Genomic DNA, 16,742 nt, shown 5'->3' with positions numbered 1-16,742 from the left:
AAAGAAAGAAAATCCACAAATAATACGTGATAATGATTGGCAAGTTTCAATTTTCCAAAAAAAAGTTAGAAATTGTTTTATACGCTTAGTTTTGTGAATGTGTATGAAATTTTCTAGATTCTGCAGCCAGAATAAAAACTGCTGAGTTATACAATGTGTTTTTTTTTTCAAGTTTGCTGATTATTGACAAAATATTTTTCAAATTGGTTATAGAAATGTGTACATTATCAGCACTGTATTAGAATTCTTCTAGCTCCACATTCGTTGTCTTGTTTCTTACTTTTTTCCCCAGTTTTATTGAGATGTTATTGATGTAAAACACTGTATTAGCTTTAGGTGCCCACATGATGATTTGGTATATGTATATATTATGAAATTATTCAAACAACAAGCTTCATTAACATCTATCACCTAACAGTTCCACGCTTTCTTCTTGTGATGAGAAATTTTAAGATTATCATCTACTTCCAAATATACAATACAGTATTGTTGACTATAGTCACCATGCTGCACACCACATCCCACAGCTTATTTATCTTACTGGAAGTTTGCACAATTTGACCCATTTCCCCTGGTGCCCAAACCCCCAGCTCTGGCAAACATTTATCTGTTCCCTGCTTCTCTGAATTAGGATTTTTTATTTTCCATATACAAATGAGATCATAAAGTATTTGTCCTCACTGTCTGAGTTATTTCACTTAGCATAATGATCTCAAGGCTCAAGGTCCACATCTGTTACACCCCCCTCCACACACCTCTCTCTCTCTATATATATATATCTAGATAGATAGATAGATAGAATCATAGAATCCTGCAACTGTCAGGATTTCCTACTTTTAACATTTTTTATTGATTTATAATCATTTTACAATGTTGTGTCAAATTCCAGTGTTCAGCACAATTTTTCAGTTATTCATGGACATATACACACTCATTGCCACATTTTTTTTCTCTGTGAGTTATCATAACATTTTGTGTATATTTCTCTGTGCTATACAGTGTAGTCTGTTCTACAATTTTGAAATCCCAGTCTATCCCTTCCCACCCTCCACCCCCCTGGTAACCACAAGTCTGTATTCTCTGTCTGTGAGTCTATTTCTGTCCTTTATTTATGCTTTGTTTTTGTTTGTTTGTTTGTTTTTGTTTTTTTCCTACTTTTTATGGATGCATTCAAGCCACATCCTAGCTGTCAAAACTCCAAGCTGACACTCTCACACAGCAATGCCCGAAAGTTACAGGAAAGGCCAGGGTGACTGCTCACACTGAGCCTTTCATCATGGGGTAAATCAGCCCCAGGAGCTCCCAGCTGCCTTCCCTCTCTGTCCTGTGGCTACGTGCAGACTCCTCTCACTCACTGTCTAGGACGAGTTATGATTTATCATAAGGCTGCCTTACCTGAGCACGATGCTAAACGGTATTAGAACAAAACCAAGCTCCTCTTAACCAGTGAAAAGGAGGAAACATTTTTTGGTAGGAAGTCAGAAGTTTCTGTCATATGGAGTTTCATGTTTTCATGTCAAATATAGGGAAAATGTAGCACATTTACTGAAAAGAGTGATTATTTAGGTTTGTTCTTATTTCAGTTCACCAATAGAGCTTTTTTTTAAAAAAAATCAATGATTACTTTCTAATATCTTTCAATTTCTGTGATTTAAGCTGATTTTTAAAGGCATTTGCTCCTAATTAGTAACATAACAATCTGTTTTTTCCTCCACAGTTACATTGTCAACATAAAATGGTACTATTTCTGAGTCACTTCGTAAAAATTTTAGGGGAAAAAAACCAGTATCAGAGAAAAGTGATGGATTCCCCAGAACAGCCTACACTGTAGGAATCCCAATAAATAAAATATATCTACATATTAATGAAACTTAATTTTCCACAGATAAAGCAGAATTCATCTATACAAAGATGACTTTTTAACGTCAAAACTAAGACATACAATTTACAAAACAAACATACAATTTAATGTATTAGGATGACATTATGCAAATCTCCTTGGATTTCCATTTAGAGACTGTCTTGAGATTCTATGTCACTTTTTTTCTTTTTTTTTTTTTTTAACATTTTTCTATTGAGTTATAGTCATTTTACAATGTTGTGTCAATTTCCAGTGTAGAGCACAGTTTTTCAGTTATACATGAACATACATACATTCATTGTCACATTCTTTTTCGCTGTGAGCTACCACAAGATCTTGTATATATTTCCCTGTGCTACACAGTATAATCCTGTTTATCTATTCTGCATATGCCTGTCAGTATCTACAGATTTTGAACTCCCTGTCTGTCCCTTCCCACCCCCTGTGATTTTTCTTTTCTTTTTTTCTTTTTGGTAGGAGGAGAGGAGATGAACTAGTTCTTGGGACCAGGGTTTAATTGATTCCCATGGTTCCAAATAATTTCTACATGGAGTAGCTATTTACAGACTACTCTTGTTACTAAGGATTCAGGGGTCAAGAGTAAGTTTTGATTTAAAAAAAAGTGTGACCTCTGTCTTTGTTGTCTAAACTACTCCACATACAGTTTCATAAGAGAAGTTCCAGGAAATTTTTGAGCAATAGTATCATTACTGCAACAAATACATAGACTTATAAATTATAAAGTGAAACACTTATTCAAATCTATTTGTTTTGCTCTCACTGTTGTTAACCTGTGTAGTATCTTTTATACGTCCAACAACATACACATATTTTAAATGCCTGGAATGTTTTTGTATCAATAACTTAGTCATTTGAATTCAAGGTTGCTAAGTTAATCCTCAAATATCCACTGATCTTTCACACTACTGTCATTTGCCTGACAACTGGAGTCAATCCAGTGTTGTCTTTCTGATGAGCCTGGCAATCCAAGGACGTGAAATATGAGACGGACAATTTCCCTGAATATCCTTTCTGGCTTCAGACAATAGGAATCTTGGAATGTGCTGAGCTTGCAAAACAGGTAACCCAAATAGGAAACGGATAAGATTTCTAACTTAAATCGGCCATTATAGGAAATGAACAAAAGCAGCTTCCATTTCCTGAATAAGGAGTGATTTGTTCCTTTCTCTGGATTGGCTGGCAATCGATACGAAAGGAGGGAAAGAGACGCTGACAGCAACCCTCTGCCTACGAAAAGCAACACTTGCAAGCCTGGTGTAAGACACTGCAACTGTGGCATCTGGGAAAGAAATAAGTTGCTTTTCTCACATGATTGAAAGTCTATCTCTGCACAGTTAAGCCTTGTGTTCTCTTATTCCTAGGAGGTAACTTGTACATTGGGGTGAGGTCTACATTGTGTAAATCAAAATGGAAAAAAAAAACAGTTAGAGACTTGGAGACAGGGTGGATTTCCTGTTTCCTATTTACTTTTGTCAATGTGTACACAGCTGCAAAGCGCAGACTCAAGCATGCACACACATATACACATCTGCACACCCATTGTCTAATGTGCAGAATAATTCTCTAATTTGCCCACATGGTTTACCTGGTTTGAATTCCTCTTCTTTCTGTCTGTATCAATCATGCCATTCCTTCTGCTGCTTTAATTACATCTTATCGTATGAACTCTGTATATGCCTCTTTTATTTTCTACTCTCATTACCCACACAATTAAAATTTTAATTGCATCTTGTATTATACAGTTTGCTACCATTTTTTATAAATGTTATGCTTCTCTTCTGCATTAAACTATAAATGAACTGTGCACAAGGAACACATATTAATTTCTTAGAATCTTCCACATTGCTCTGCACACAGTGCAATTCAAGAATAATTGTGAGTTGCATGAGTTAAAGTGCATCCCTCAGTGCTGAGCACATTGAAAATGTGTAAATGAATATACCTTGATTGATCTCTTGTCATCATAGACCAACCGCTTTTTTCTAGGTTGATCAAACATATATATTAAACATATATATATATATATGCAGTTATTTACACAGTGAAAGGCACAATTTAAGAGCTCGGTTATAAAGTCAGTGTAAAGATTTAAGTCATTCATACTCAACAGTTCCCTTACAAGTCTTTTAAACAACTCCAAAAGGACAAAGAAAAATTGTTTTTATTATATCTCACTAAACAAAAATTATTATTCTCTCCCCCCCATATATATATATATATACCACACACACACACACACTCTCATATACGTGTATTGGCATTTTGATGATTTTGCATTTAAGATAACTAACACATTCCTTCAAAGAATGGGGTTTAGATTATTGCTGGCCATTCTAAACCATTTAAAAATATTCGCACCTCTTGGCAAGTGATGGAAACGTTAGCTGTCTTGATTGTGTGGTGGTTTCATTAGTGTGCACATCTATCAGAATTCATCATATTGCTCAGCTGAAATATGTATACTTTACTGTACAGGAGCCAGACCACACTAAAGGTGTTAAAGTGTGTGTGCGTTTAGCATTTACTTAATTCTGTGTTCACATTAATCCTCAAACTCTGAACATGTATAGTAGATTTTTTTTTCCTTTATAGGCATTAAATGAGATAGTATGGTTGCGGCTCACCTGTGGATTTTAGGTGTTCATTTATAGATTGCGCGTTCATCACAGAATGCATGTTCACCATTCATTAACCCAGTGCCTACTGTGCACGGGTGGTATTCTAGACAGTGTAAATGAGAAGGCAGCATTGATCAAAGCAGACAAGTTTTTCCCTCCCCTAAAACTTGAGAGACAAAAAATAAACACACAGAGCAAGCATGCATCAAATAGTGCTGATGCTACAAATAACGTTCTCTTGGGTGTTGTTTAGACTGAGCTGTACAGTGAGTCAGTCTAAAGGCCCTCATGCAGACAGCAGCCAGCGCTGTTGCCTGAGGAGGAGGCGAGCTCTAGGGTGGCACTTGGGGAGGGAAGGAGAGAGTGGTTCTCGATGTGATCAAAGAGGTGGGCTGATCGTCTAGGCCCTAGAAGACAAAACAGAATTTGAAAGTTATTTCAAATTCCAACAGAAGCCATTGGGGTTTCCAATAGGGAAGTGACATTGCCAGTGGCCTTGAGATGAGTTAAGGCCGTGGGACCCAAGGCCACGATCAAAGCATGTTTGTAGTATGCAGTAAATAATGGCTTAAATAAGTAAATAAATAAAGTAAATAAATCAATTATATAAGATTTAGAACAAAGAAAACAGAAGTACTCATGCGCTGGAGACATTGTGTAAGCCTCATGAACAAAGAAGACTGCACTGCGCATGTGTAAGCAGAGAACAGATAAAAGCAGGACAGGTGCATCATAGATGTGCACCTCCCTGTGGCAACAGAATAAAGTGTTGTTAACCCCATGGTGTCGCCTGCTGAAGTCTGTCCGGCCTGTATGGCAACTCTCGTGCATTTTTTCATTTGGGCCGCTCACCTTCTAGAACTCCATGTCAGCCCCCCTCGGCTGACAGACATGATAAGAGTTCTATTTGAGCAAAGATTACTCAGTCAGGCTGCTGTGCGGCAAATGCACTGCAGGGGAATAAAAGTGGAATCAGGACAACTAGCTAGGAAGCTCCTGAAGAATTTCAGTCAAGAGATGATCTGGAATAACACAGCAAGTTGGAGGTGGAAACGGAGAGGAGTGGATAGAGTCCGATGATACTTTTGGTATTAACTGTGGAGGAAGTGTGATAATTACGGTGTGAATACACAGTATGTGCGTGTGCTTTGCTTTTTACTCCCACCATCACTGCATGCACACAGCCCAGCTTATCATCCAGAGCTTCACGGAACAGCAGACAGATGGCCTGGCTATTAGAGAAATTGTTCAAACCTTCTGTGCTTCAGTGTTCTCATCTGTTATGGGAAATGATAATATCACATAATACAAAGATATGATGGCAGGGTTAATATATATACAGTGCTCATAACACTGCCCAGTACTAGTAAATGCTACATAATATGATGAAGATAATAGCTATTTTTGAATGTCTGCTTTGCAGCCTCAATAAGATTTAATGGAAAGAAGGATGAGTCTGGAACTGAAAAAACCTGTACCTGAATTTCTGCTCCACAAAGCACCATTTCTTTTTGACTTTGGATGTATTGCTAAATTTCTCTGAGCTGTTTCCTCACCTATAAAAAAGAGATAAATCCCATATCCCAAGAGTAATGTAAGGACAAAATGAGATGTTTGTAAATCACGCAACACTGATTGGCACGGTCAAGAGACTTAAATACGGGTTCCTATGGAAAGTTGAATGTGTTCAGTTCATTCATCTTTCCCTTCCATAGAATTTACTGATGTTGATCTAAGCCATGTGACTTTATTGGCCAACTCCATGTTGCCCAGGTGACTCAAGGACAGTCTTTCTAGATTTTAGTTTGCCTTCCTGTGTTTCTGCAATGTATTGGGAGAATACGACCCAGTTAGCTGCTGGTGCAAGGAAAATAAAGAAACACATAAAGCTTCTCTGAGGCCAGTCTGAAGTCTGGAACCAAGCTCAGTGAAGCCACAGCCCATCGAAGGTCTTGTGAGCAAGAAAAGGAGCATTTATTGCTGGAAGACACTGGCATTTTAAAGATGTTTCTTTTGCAGTTTTATTGCAGCAGAAGCTGATTAATTTTTTCCTTTCTTCCTTTCAAATCGTACCAATTCCCAACACGTTCAATTGTACCTGAAACGTAACCATTTCATATGGTTTAAAGAACTTTCTGGTTCTCCTGGACTGGGACTGTATTTGATATTAATTGTCAGTAAACTCGGATTTGGTAACAGGGACCATGTGGCTAGCACTGTGGTAGATTCTCTTTGAGGGGAAAAAAAAAAAAAAGACAAACACAGGAAGCTTGATAAACTTAGGATCTCTCACTGGAAACATTCTCCAAGTCCTTCCTGAGGGCCTGTTTCTCAGACATGCTCCAGAATCCTAGTTCGGAGGTAACTGGAGGAGGTAGGGCAGGTTTCGTGGACGATGCTGGCGCGGAGTTGGACGTAAAGGAAGGGCATGTGTCGACAACGTCACCTGAATTCTGAGTCACTTTAGCCCTACGGTCGCGGGCGATGGAAAGCACGGGGTCATTACTCACTGTATAACTCTAGCTTTTCTCTGAGGTCTCTCTGCCAGCCCCAGGGCCAGAGTCTCCTGACGGCAAACCCATCTTCCTACCTAATGGGACCTGAGGGAAAGGGGTTTGACAAGACAACCTTCAGGGTTTGATCAAAATTATTTTCTGACCATTGTTTTTGTCTTTAATGAGCTAAAGTGTCACTTTCCATTGACAGTTGAAAGGGGAAGAGAAAAGCGAAGTCCACTGATTTACTGTTTTATTACATTTCTGACAGGAAACAGAGGAGAGCTACGGCCTCACCTGTAAAATCACCCATCTTTCACCTCCGAAGCGTTCAGATTTGAACGGGTGAGTTACTTACCCTAACTGTCAGACTCCGTGACCGCAGACACAGGGCCTCTGGCGGGAGATGGGAGGGAATTCTGAGCAGGTGCAGCAAAGATGTCCTCTCCCCCAACCTTCAGACTCTTCCCAAAGAAGGAAGGATGGAAAGAAGGAAGAGGAATGACGACATGGAGGGAGGAAGGTGGAGTGAAGAAAAGAGGACCCTCCATCTTTGAGCATTAGTGTAAGCCAAGCACGCATGTAGATACTTCGTGCTACATGAGGAATATGTGACTCTCTACTGGGTTGACTGTACGTCTTGTCCCTGAAAACTCTACGTTAAAGTCCATTTTACAGATGGTGGTGAGTTGAAATAAATCGCTTAATATCTTGCCGCTAATGATAAACTATTTTTAATGATGCATGAAATAATTAAATAACAGCATGATTTCAGAAATAATCATCATCTCTTTTAAACCTGATAGCAGCCCTGCGAAGATATTTCATTGTTATCCAGTTCTGGAGGAAACAGGTTTATGAATGCTTAACAACAGGGCTAAAAAAATTTTTTTTAAATCACACAGCTTAAAAACGGCAGAGCCTGGCTGTCAAACCAGGGAGCCCCTGCATTTCCACTTCTAATTAGCGGACCTCATTATATGTAATGAGATTATAAAGGCAAAGTTCACTTGTTTTCCAAACATGCTTTGGAAGAGAAGTGGGGATGGTGATTATGACAGACCTCCAGCAGGGCGGTTTCTGGGCTGGTTCATGCATTTTGCCTAATTTAAAGAATTTCCAAGGTTTTTGTTTTTTAATCCCCCCCGCTTGTTACAAAGTAAAATCTCTCTTTCCCACCTCTCAACTAACCACTAATTGCATTTCTCCTATTTAGCAGAGATGCATTTCTGTCAGCTAAACCAGTGTCCCCGCTCTGCTCAAGAAGCAAGCTTTCAGCGGCAATTAGAAATAACCGTTGTGGTTTCTCCACCTCCCTAAGTCTGACTCCCAGCAGCAGCACAGCCCGTCAGCCCATGAAGACAAGGATGTAGGGGGGAAATCTTTTGAAAATCAAACACCACTGAATGTAGGATCCAGTCATCTTTACGAAGTCCGTCTCTGGGCAAAGCAGAATGGGTGATGCATAAAAACACACACACAAAAAAGTGGACTACAAGGGTGTTATCTTCAGACAAGTGTGAAACATGAGAGGAATGAAGTAAGGAGGGCAAGGGAGCCACTATAATTTGTGATCTGAGACGTGAGCCCAAAGGATTCTGCAGGTTTTACCCAACTTAAAACTCCAAGACTGAATACATTCCTTTGGGTTCTCAGTTCATGAAGAGACCCTGTTACATTGCAAACTGTCTTTGAAGTGTTGAGATGTAGCTGTGTGTGTGTGTGTCTGTGTGTGTGTGTGTATGAGGGAGGGGTCTATGCATCTGTGGTGGAAGGAGTGTGAAAATCTTATTAGGACCGCTAGTGCCTTTACCACTTCAGTGCCTGTTGACCCGGGTGCGCACAGCAGGGCTCGGGGGAGACGGCTCAGATGCGCTGGGCTTTGCTAGGTTCCTCCCTGTGCTGTCTGGCTGTAGAGAGCTTCACTAAATCTGCTTCTGTCTGACTGTAGCAGGGTTATAATGTGGGAAAGGGTAGTAAGAAAAAAAAAAAGTCATTCAAAGACTCAGGTTTGCAACAACTGGCCGAAAACATATGAAAAAAACTAAGTCAAAAAGAAATGAAGACAAACATTGCACGCACCCTATCAAAGTATCACACTGACGCTCCTTCACGTCATCCGTAAACACAGACGCGAACGGTCTGCCCACTCGGAGTTCAGCCTCCTCTTAGTGACCACAGGCGTTGGCATTCAGTCGTCAGGCAGGATGAATAGGCATCTCCACAGTCAGCAAGAGGCCTTCTTGCTCTAAAATCCTGCCTTCCCTCCCTTCTTACACCGTCACTACTCAGGGTAGCAGGTCACCAGAAAAGACAAGGACGTGGCCTCCTGGAAACTAAGCCCTCGCCACAGCCCTCTCCTGCTGGAAGGCGGTCACAGCTTAGCGTAATTTGACCGCAGAATTAGGCAGCTCATCTCATGGCCCAGAGCAAATGAAAAACAGGACCGGAGGTGAGGGCCGCGATCAGGAAGCTGCCTACGGCTTTGAGCCGAGGCTTACGGAAAGGGACACTGAGAGGTGACCGCGGACACGGCTCAAAACAAGAACTCTTAGGAAGAGTCAGTCCAAGGGACCTATATCCCAAGGTTCTGTTTGCACTCAGACATCAAACAAGGACTGCTGCCCTTTTTGACATCAATGTCAGGTATCAGAAGTGCCACCGTCTCCCCACCCCACTGCGATGCTCCTTAACAACACAGTATGAATTCTGAAATGTCAGCACAATTCCCCTGCTGGAGTAAAGCTTCTCCATGTTGAATTCTCCCAAACTCCGGTGGCCAACTTCAGTCCGGTGTTCAGGGATTTGGTTTCCTGCTGCACCACCTTTGCTGTCCTTGACTTCAGTCATAACCTCAAATACAACACCACATTCTCTTCCCCACAACACTCATCTTATCAGTTACCTTCCCCTAAAGGCTCCTGCAGCCAATCCTGTTTGGACGTCCATGGACCTACTCAGACGTCCCTTGTATTTCCAGGCTCTAGGCATGAGGATGGGTGATTCTGGGAGCAGGCTCCCCCAGCCAGAGGGGGAAACCTGTTCTTGTGAGGTCAGCAAGGACTTTCGTTTTCATGCTGCCTTTGGCCATTCTATTGGATTATTCTCCAGCAGGAAAATGTTTTGAATAATAGTATCTGGAGCTTGAGATTTGGGGCTGCTGGACTTAAGGGGAGAGAGTGTGTGCAGGGAATATAATCAAAATGAGTTTACACTGAAGCGTGCTTCCTCTTTCCCTTGCAATTACCTCAAAAACAAGTTTCCACCGAGGGGTCCCCAAAAGCCCCCTCAGAGGACACAGCGACGCAGATGGGAAGCACAGATATTATGTGTGCAGAGGAAGAATCACCTTCTCGAGACTGTCTCTCTTGTCCTAATTAAGAGAAGATGTTGGAGCTGAGCAGGAAAACATAGACTGTTACAGCGGGATCTGGCTCCCGTGATCAAAGGCATCCTCTTGGGGGAAGCCCTAATCACGTCTAAGCCAAAGGTTACTGGCTGGAAAAAGTGAAGCACAGTGACTTCTCGGGAAGAGCAGCCTGCGTGGGGCAGACAGAAGCTTACTCCAGGACAAAAGTGGAAACGAGGTTGTGTGGTCGAGGAGCGTTCCGGCGTGCAACAGGCACTAGGACCAGAACTGGACGATGACGTCAGAGATTTGGGGACCAGTCCTGATTCTTTTCCAGTGTCACGAGGGGGATCACGGTTACATGGACTAGCGTCTGCCTAACACACCTGATTAAAGTCTGGTGCACCTGATGTGTAAGGTAATATGTGCTGTTTGTCAAGCCTCCTTCATGGGGTGGTGGTTAGCGTCTGCAATCTGCCTTCAAGAGGGGTTGGGTTAAAGTCCTGGTTATTCGCGCTCTTACCAGATCAGCCTTCAGCACAGGGTTAGCACTTCCCTGAGAAGAGGTTTTAAACATGCTACACTGGCTGTTCTCTGCTTGTCTCCCTGCTCCGACCCAGGTCCACCCCCCGTATTCCCTGGGAGGCTGGGACTGCGTCGCCCCTTGTCCTCTGCTTTGAGACAGGCTGGGCGCACAGGCAGCAGGCTGTAAGCCAGGAGGGAAGACACTTTTCAGTATTTATTTCACTCCCTGTATTTTATTTATTTATTATTGTATCATTTTATTTTTTATTTTATCTTTGTGGGGGGAGGTAACTAGGTGTGTTTAATTTTTGGAGGAGGTACTGGGGACTGAACCCAGGACCTCATGCGTGCTAAGCACGTGCTCTACCGCTTGAGCTACAATCTGCCCCCCCCCCCCATTCCCTGGTTTCTTGCCTCAGCTCCATGGTTCCGCCAGTGGCTAGGTTTGATGCCTGGCAGGTGACCTTCCTTCTCCGATTCTGACCTCTCTCCAGGCAGCAAGACCTGTAGGTGATGGGGTCTCCCACACTTCTGTCAACATCCCTTTCATTAAGCTCTCCTTGTTTCAAGTCTTATGAGTGTGAATTTTGCTCTTCCTGTAACTCTGGCTTTCTTTGTTCCCCTGGGGATGGTGGGACCTGTGGTCACATGAGGATGCCGGAGAAGTCAAAGCAGCGGAAACCACTGCATAAGCCCTGTGTGCATCAGCCTCGTGGCCTTCCCCCAGCAGCCCTGCTTCCAGCCTCACATGAAGTCTTCAACACTGACATGGTGTCTGCAGGTTCACTCTCCAGGTCTCTGTCAAACCACAACTCAGAAAAGTTCAGCCAATTAAGCTTTTGGCTTGACTTCATTTGTCAAAATAGCTTCTTTAAATCATGGGAGAGCAGAGACTACCCATTCATTCATTTATGCATCCATTTGATTGTTCAGAAATTCACTCAGTGAGCTTTCAGGATATGCCTTTCTGCCAGTCTTCTGACTGGTGGGGAGCAGAAGGTGCACCCCGCTGGTGCAGTAAAGAGAGTTTAACAAAAGCCCTATTACCACTCGGCCTAAACGATCAAGAAGAAGGATCGCTAGTGCTGTGGGGTCAGCCGATCAGGAAGGAGCTGCCGTTACAGAAGATTCTAGGAGCTGCTCAAATAGTGGTTCCTGGGAACGGGGAGAGAGGGAGAAACGGCTCCTATCTTTCTTCCTTTCCTCTCTCAAATTTTTAGAGAGTGCCTCCTTTGGATTAAACCCAGTATTAAGCCATGAGGCTAAGTCATCCGGATGAGTCAGTTTGTAGGGGTCAGTCTCTTGGTGGGCAAAACGGGGGGAGGAAGAGACGCTCTGGGTGTCTGACAAATGACAGATAACTGCCTTCCGAATGATGTAGAAGAGGAATATTTAAGTCCTGATGTGGAAGATAATGAGTCTTGCTCACAAGAAGCTCAAAATATAAAGGCATAGATTCCAGAGGCATAAACCTGTCAGGTATTTAATGATGTTGACCCCACTAGTCAGAATTATCCCCTTGGGAAATTAGGACTGTCCTCTATACCAGTAAATTCTTGTTTTGACCTGATCTAAAGACACACTGACGGCAACATGGCTTCCTCCATGCTTAGTTTGGATAGAGAGGGTTGTGCATGAGCTGATCATGTGCCTGCGACCCCCTCTCCCTGACCTGGCCCTTAAATACGCTGTAGATTGGCAAACATAAATATCAATAATAACTTCCAAAAACATGCGCTTTTTATAGAAAATATCTCAGTGTGGCACCAAATATATTTAATGATAGTCCTAAACATCTTTGGTTTCTCTATAAAGGGAAGCCAGTGTTCAGTAAATAATGTTCCCGTGTCTTACTTCAGGAATGGCCCAGCTACTCCACAGACTTCCATCATTTAACACATGTAGCACAAATTTACAATTTCAAGTTACCAAATGTCTGGAGAGATCGCCTTTAAGCGGACATGCCTAAAACAGAATTATTTCCAAAGAGTTCATTCAAAAGCTTTTACAGTTATTTGCGTTTAGTTGACTTAAAAGAATTGCGTCAGATCAAGTGATCTTTGGACTTTGTTGTTTTTCTGACAAGCTCTGCAACGGAAACATGAACCGACCGGCCTTCAGGACACCTGGGTGCAATAAAAGACATGTGTGTGGGTTGCACCACCAAGCCGACGCTGGCTTTAATGTCAGATATTAATGTAACACTGAGTATTTCCTAGAGCACATGAGCCTGCAGTTTGCTGTCTGGCTTCGCTCACGCTTAGAGGTACTCAGCCTGTGCTGACTTCCAAGTCCCTTCAACAGAGCTCTTTCAGGTATTCATTTTCACTTAAAGGTGGACAGAGCCAGAGATTTCACAGGTTTCCTGCCAGAGTGTAAAAAAAATAACTTTCTCCTTGAGAGCCCAGGTAGATTATTTACATCTCAAAGGCACAGGAGCAGAAATGCAAAGTCCTCCTCTAAGGGTTTATACAAAACCCAACCATCTTGGCTATTCTCAGGGGCTTTTTATTTTCCCAGTTCCTAAATATCCACTTCAGTTTAAGATATAACAGTAACAGACCAAAATATATATGTATATATCCTTGGGTCACATTCACGTGTCTCACTTTCAGCAAAACTAGGAGGGGAGAATAGGACTGGGGTTCAGGTATCAAGACATTCATGCACCCAAGATAAAAGCCAGATTGCAAGAGGCCCACTCTGATTTAACAATGGAGCCATCACTACCACCGCTCTCCAGATCTCAGGGAGCACTGAGGTCACACAGTGTTGTCATTTTTTTTTTTCATTTGTGGGAGCAAAGCTGAAGATCTCCTAGTTTTGCAAAATATACTCTAGGAGGGCTTCATACAAGATGGAACAGACCTCTGATCATCCACACTTAATTATTCATGGCCTATGTTATCAAATATCAAGCAAACAACAATTCAAAATGATCTCTCAGGGTCACGAATGCCCTAGTCCCAAAAGGGAGCTTTCCTAATCAATGCCCATCAATCCAAATGGGGAGACCCCAACCAGCGCCCCACCAGAGATAGAGCTGAATAAAGACCAAGGCTAAAAACAGAAAATCCCCACCAACTCCCCACCACACGCGAGGCCAATGCAATAGGGAAGGACACGCTGGTGCTGCCACATGCGAGCCCTGGTCCTCAAAGCCGTCTCAGCTGGCCAGCGCAAGCTCTGACACACACGTACAGACAACAAACGTGGCCCCGCAAACAAAAGGGCAGACAAGCTGCAGTCCCCTAGAACTTAGTACCGGGCAAGGGGCACAGGAAAGGGGAGAGAACAGTCCGGAAGGTAACAGTACACCTGCACTCAAGATAAGGGGCTTCAAAGGGTTTTACTTTCTCTAAATTGGCGTCAACCAAGAAGCAAAGGACACAAACATGCCTGGGCGCTCAAGGGACGTGAGCTGTCAGGCAGTCATAAGACCGGGCCGGGATGCCAGCAGGAGAAACAGAGGCGCAGCGTTTTTCTCTCTTGGGTCAGCCCGCCTTCAATTCTCCAAGGTGTACACCAATTTACCAATTTTTACTCTGCTTATAAAAACCCTTTATTTACATTAACGTTCAGTCTCCCATTTGAATTCTTTGTTTTGGGTAACAAGAACTGGGGGCTTTTCCCTTCCTTGTGGTAACAATTCCATTTCCACTCCCAGGCAGAGGCCTCCAAACAGACCCGCCCAGCTCTCAAAAGAGAATAGACCCAGAGTGGCTCCCAGTGAGCCCAGAATGGCTCCCTCCTTGCAAGGGAAGTGGGCCCAGATGGAACAGGTTGAATTTTCCTTCCTGCGCGAGCCGGAGGGGCTCACCCTAAAACCACACACACAAAAACACAAACAACAAATGAGCTACAGCTGCACAATCAGACAAAGTGTAGCCTAAAATTCCACCTCCACTCCCAAACAGAGGCCTCCAAACAGAAGGGCGCAGCTCCCGAAAGAGGAGGGACCCAGAAGGGCTCGCAGTGAGCCCAGAGCGGCTCCCTTCCTGCTGAGAGTGGGCCCAGATGGAGTGGAGAGAACTCCCAGCCTGTGTGAGCTGGAGTGACTCACCCCGTGTGACACTGAATGTGGACCGTAGCTTTGGAGGATCCTCGGCTGCAAACAGCCTCCTGCCGTGGGGCGGCGGGCATCTGTCCGGGGGAGTCCCTCCAGGCTCCTCGGAGCGAGGTGAGGTCCGGGGGCTGCTGGGCCGTGGCTGGGGTCCGCCAGCCACGGGCACAAACTCCTGCGCTGGCTTCCTCCAAACTTGTTACTGCAGGCGCGTTCCTGCGCCCGATGCGAGGCCAAACGAGCTGAAACGTCAGAGTGCGGAGCAGAGAAAGGCTTACAGCACGGCCGAGCAAGGGGGACGGGGCGGCTCGTGCCCAAGAAAACCCCCAGCTCCCTGGAGGGTTTCAGCAAAGCGTGTTTAAAGTCCAGGTGAGGGACGAGGCTCACAGGTACGGGGTCAGCTGGTGCACAGCCTCTGGTTGACGTTGAGGGCACAGGGCGGTCAACACCCTCACTCCCACAGGCGCCAGAAGGCCTGGGGGCCATGGGCTCTCCATCATCAAGCAGATCATTTCTTCCTTCTGGTGACGGTTTTTAGCATCTGAAAAATGCAGCGTAAGGAAGACGCAGTGGGTCAGGCCCCCTCGGCAGACATCGGGCGCCCGGTGACTCAGCAGTGTTACCCCGCATGCGCAGAACCCCGTGTAGCTACGTAATGCGGACGTCCGCGGCGCACGCGCCGTGGGGTGGCGCACGCGCCGTGGGGTGGCGCACGCGCCGTGGGGTGGCGCACGCGCCGTGGGGTGGCGCACGCGCCGTGGGGGCCCCCGCGGTGCACGCGGCGGCTGGGTGCCGGCTTGGCTTGCGTCGCCGTGTGAGGCGGCGGGACTCTCCGCTGCTGCCACCGCGGAAGCCTGTGCGCGCCGCTCCGCAGTAAAGGCACGTCAGAGGCGCCCAGCTCCGTGACTGCCCTTCACGTGAGCCCGCCAGGCCTCCAGCGGCTGCAGCGCCCGCAGTGCACCCAGGACATACGCGCGAGACGCTGTCACCCGGGTGCTGGGGGCCGAGCTGCCGCAGAGGGAGGCCCCACGGCGTCCGGCTCCGGACAGAAGGCCTCTCACCAGGCGGAGCTTTCCGGGAGCTCAGTTCTCGGGCGCCGGCTCAGGGCCAGTCGCCAGCACAAGCCTTTCCTGGGACTGGGCAGGGTTTGCACAAGCCCTGCTGAGCTGACCCCTTTTCGCCCGCAGGTAAGCATGCCGCCTTCGATCTTCTGATTCCGCTTTCAACGTGAGCAGCATTTAGGGAAAAATAACACAAGTAGCAGGCGTCTCTGCCTCCTCTGACTTGAAGCCAGCCACCCGCAGATCACGAGGCTAATCACGCTGTCCCTTGTGGCCCCAGCTCCTGCTTGTATTTCTTTCCGCAGCTTCAGGGCTCAGGAAGCCTCTTGTTACAAGTTCTCATCGTCTTTCATGTTCTCTCCCCTTCCGTCACCAAACCTCGTTTTTAGAAAAGCACGCAGATGGCCACCCACTGGTCACAGTGAGATGAAATCCCCACTCCGCTTGTCTCGTAGGGAGTTTACGCCTCGAAGTCCAGCTCGCTCTGTCCCACGAGGTTTGGCCCCAGATAAAGGTAGAAGGAAACACCTGGAAAGTTACCACGTTGTGATGACAGTAGTCCTATTACTCGTGGATGTAACCAGTGTCCAGGTTCTCGTCTCGCCCAGAAAGAACTCAGAGGCAAGACGCGGTGGCTAAAAGTAAAGTGAGGATTTATTAAGGGATGGACCGGACACTGTCAAGGGGAGAGCCGGCAGGCTCAGGGGAGCGGGTGCCCTGAGTTTCTTTGGCAAGTTGGTCACATAGGG

The 16,742-nt window shown here is 45.0% G+C and overlaps 1 protein-coding gene across 2 annotated transcripts in view; it reads right to left on the bottom strand.

The window, feature by feature from the left end:
- Positions 1–15,527, bottom strand: part of LOC116661707 — a 41,542-nt gene extending 26,015 nt beyond the window's left edge. For both annotated transcript variants that reach the window (XM_032474212.1, XM_032474211.1), the window contains exon 1: positions 14,933–15,527. In XM_032474212.1, coding sequence (XP_032330103.1) covers positions 14,933–15,418 — 486 coding nt within the window. In that variant the 5' untranslated portion in view covers positions 15,419–15,527. The remainder of the gene's footprint in view (positions 1–14,932) is intronic.
- Positions 15,528–16,742: the final 1,215 nt, after the last annotated feature.

Source organism: Camelus ferus, chromosome 36 (assembly GCF_009834535.1).
Source record: "Camelus ferus isolate YT-003-E chromosome 36, BCGSAC_Cfer_1.0, whole genome shotgun sequence".
Lineage (NCBI taxonomy): Eukaryota > Metazoa > Chordata > Mammalia > Artiodactyla > Camelidae > Camelus > Camelus ferus.
Note: the sequence above shows the minus strand (reverse complement) of the source record. Positions and strands in the feature narration are given on the sequence as shown.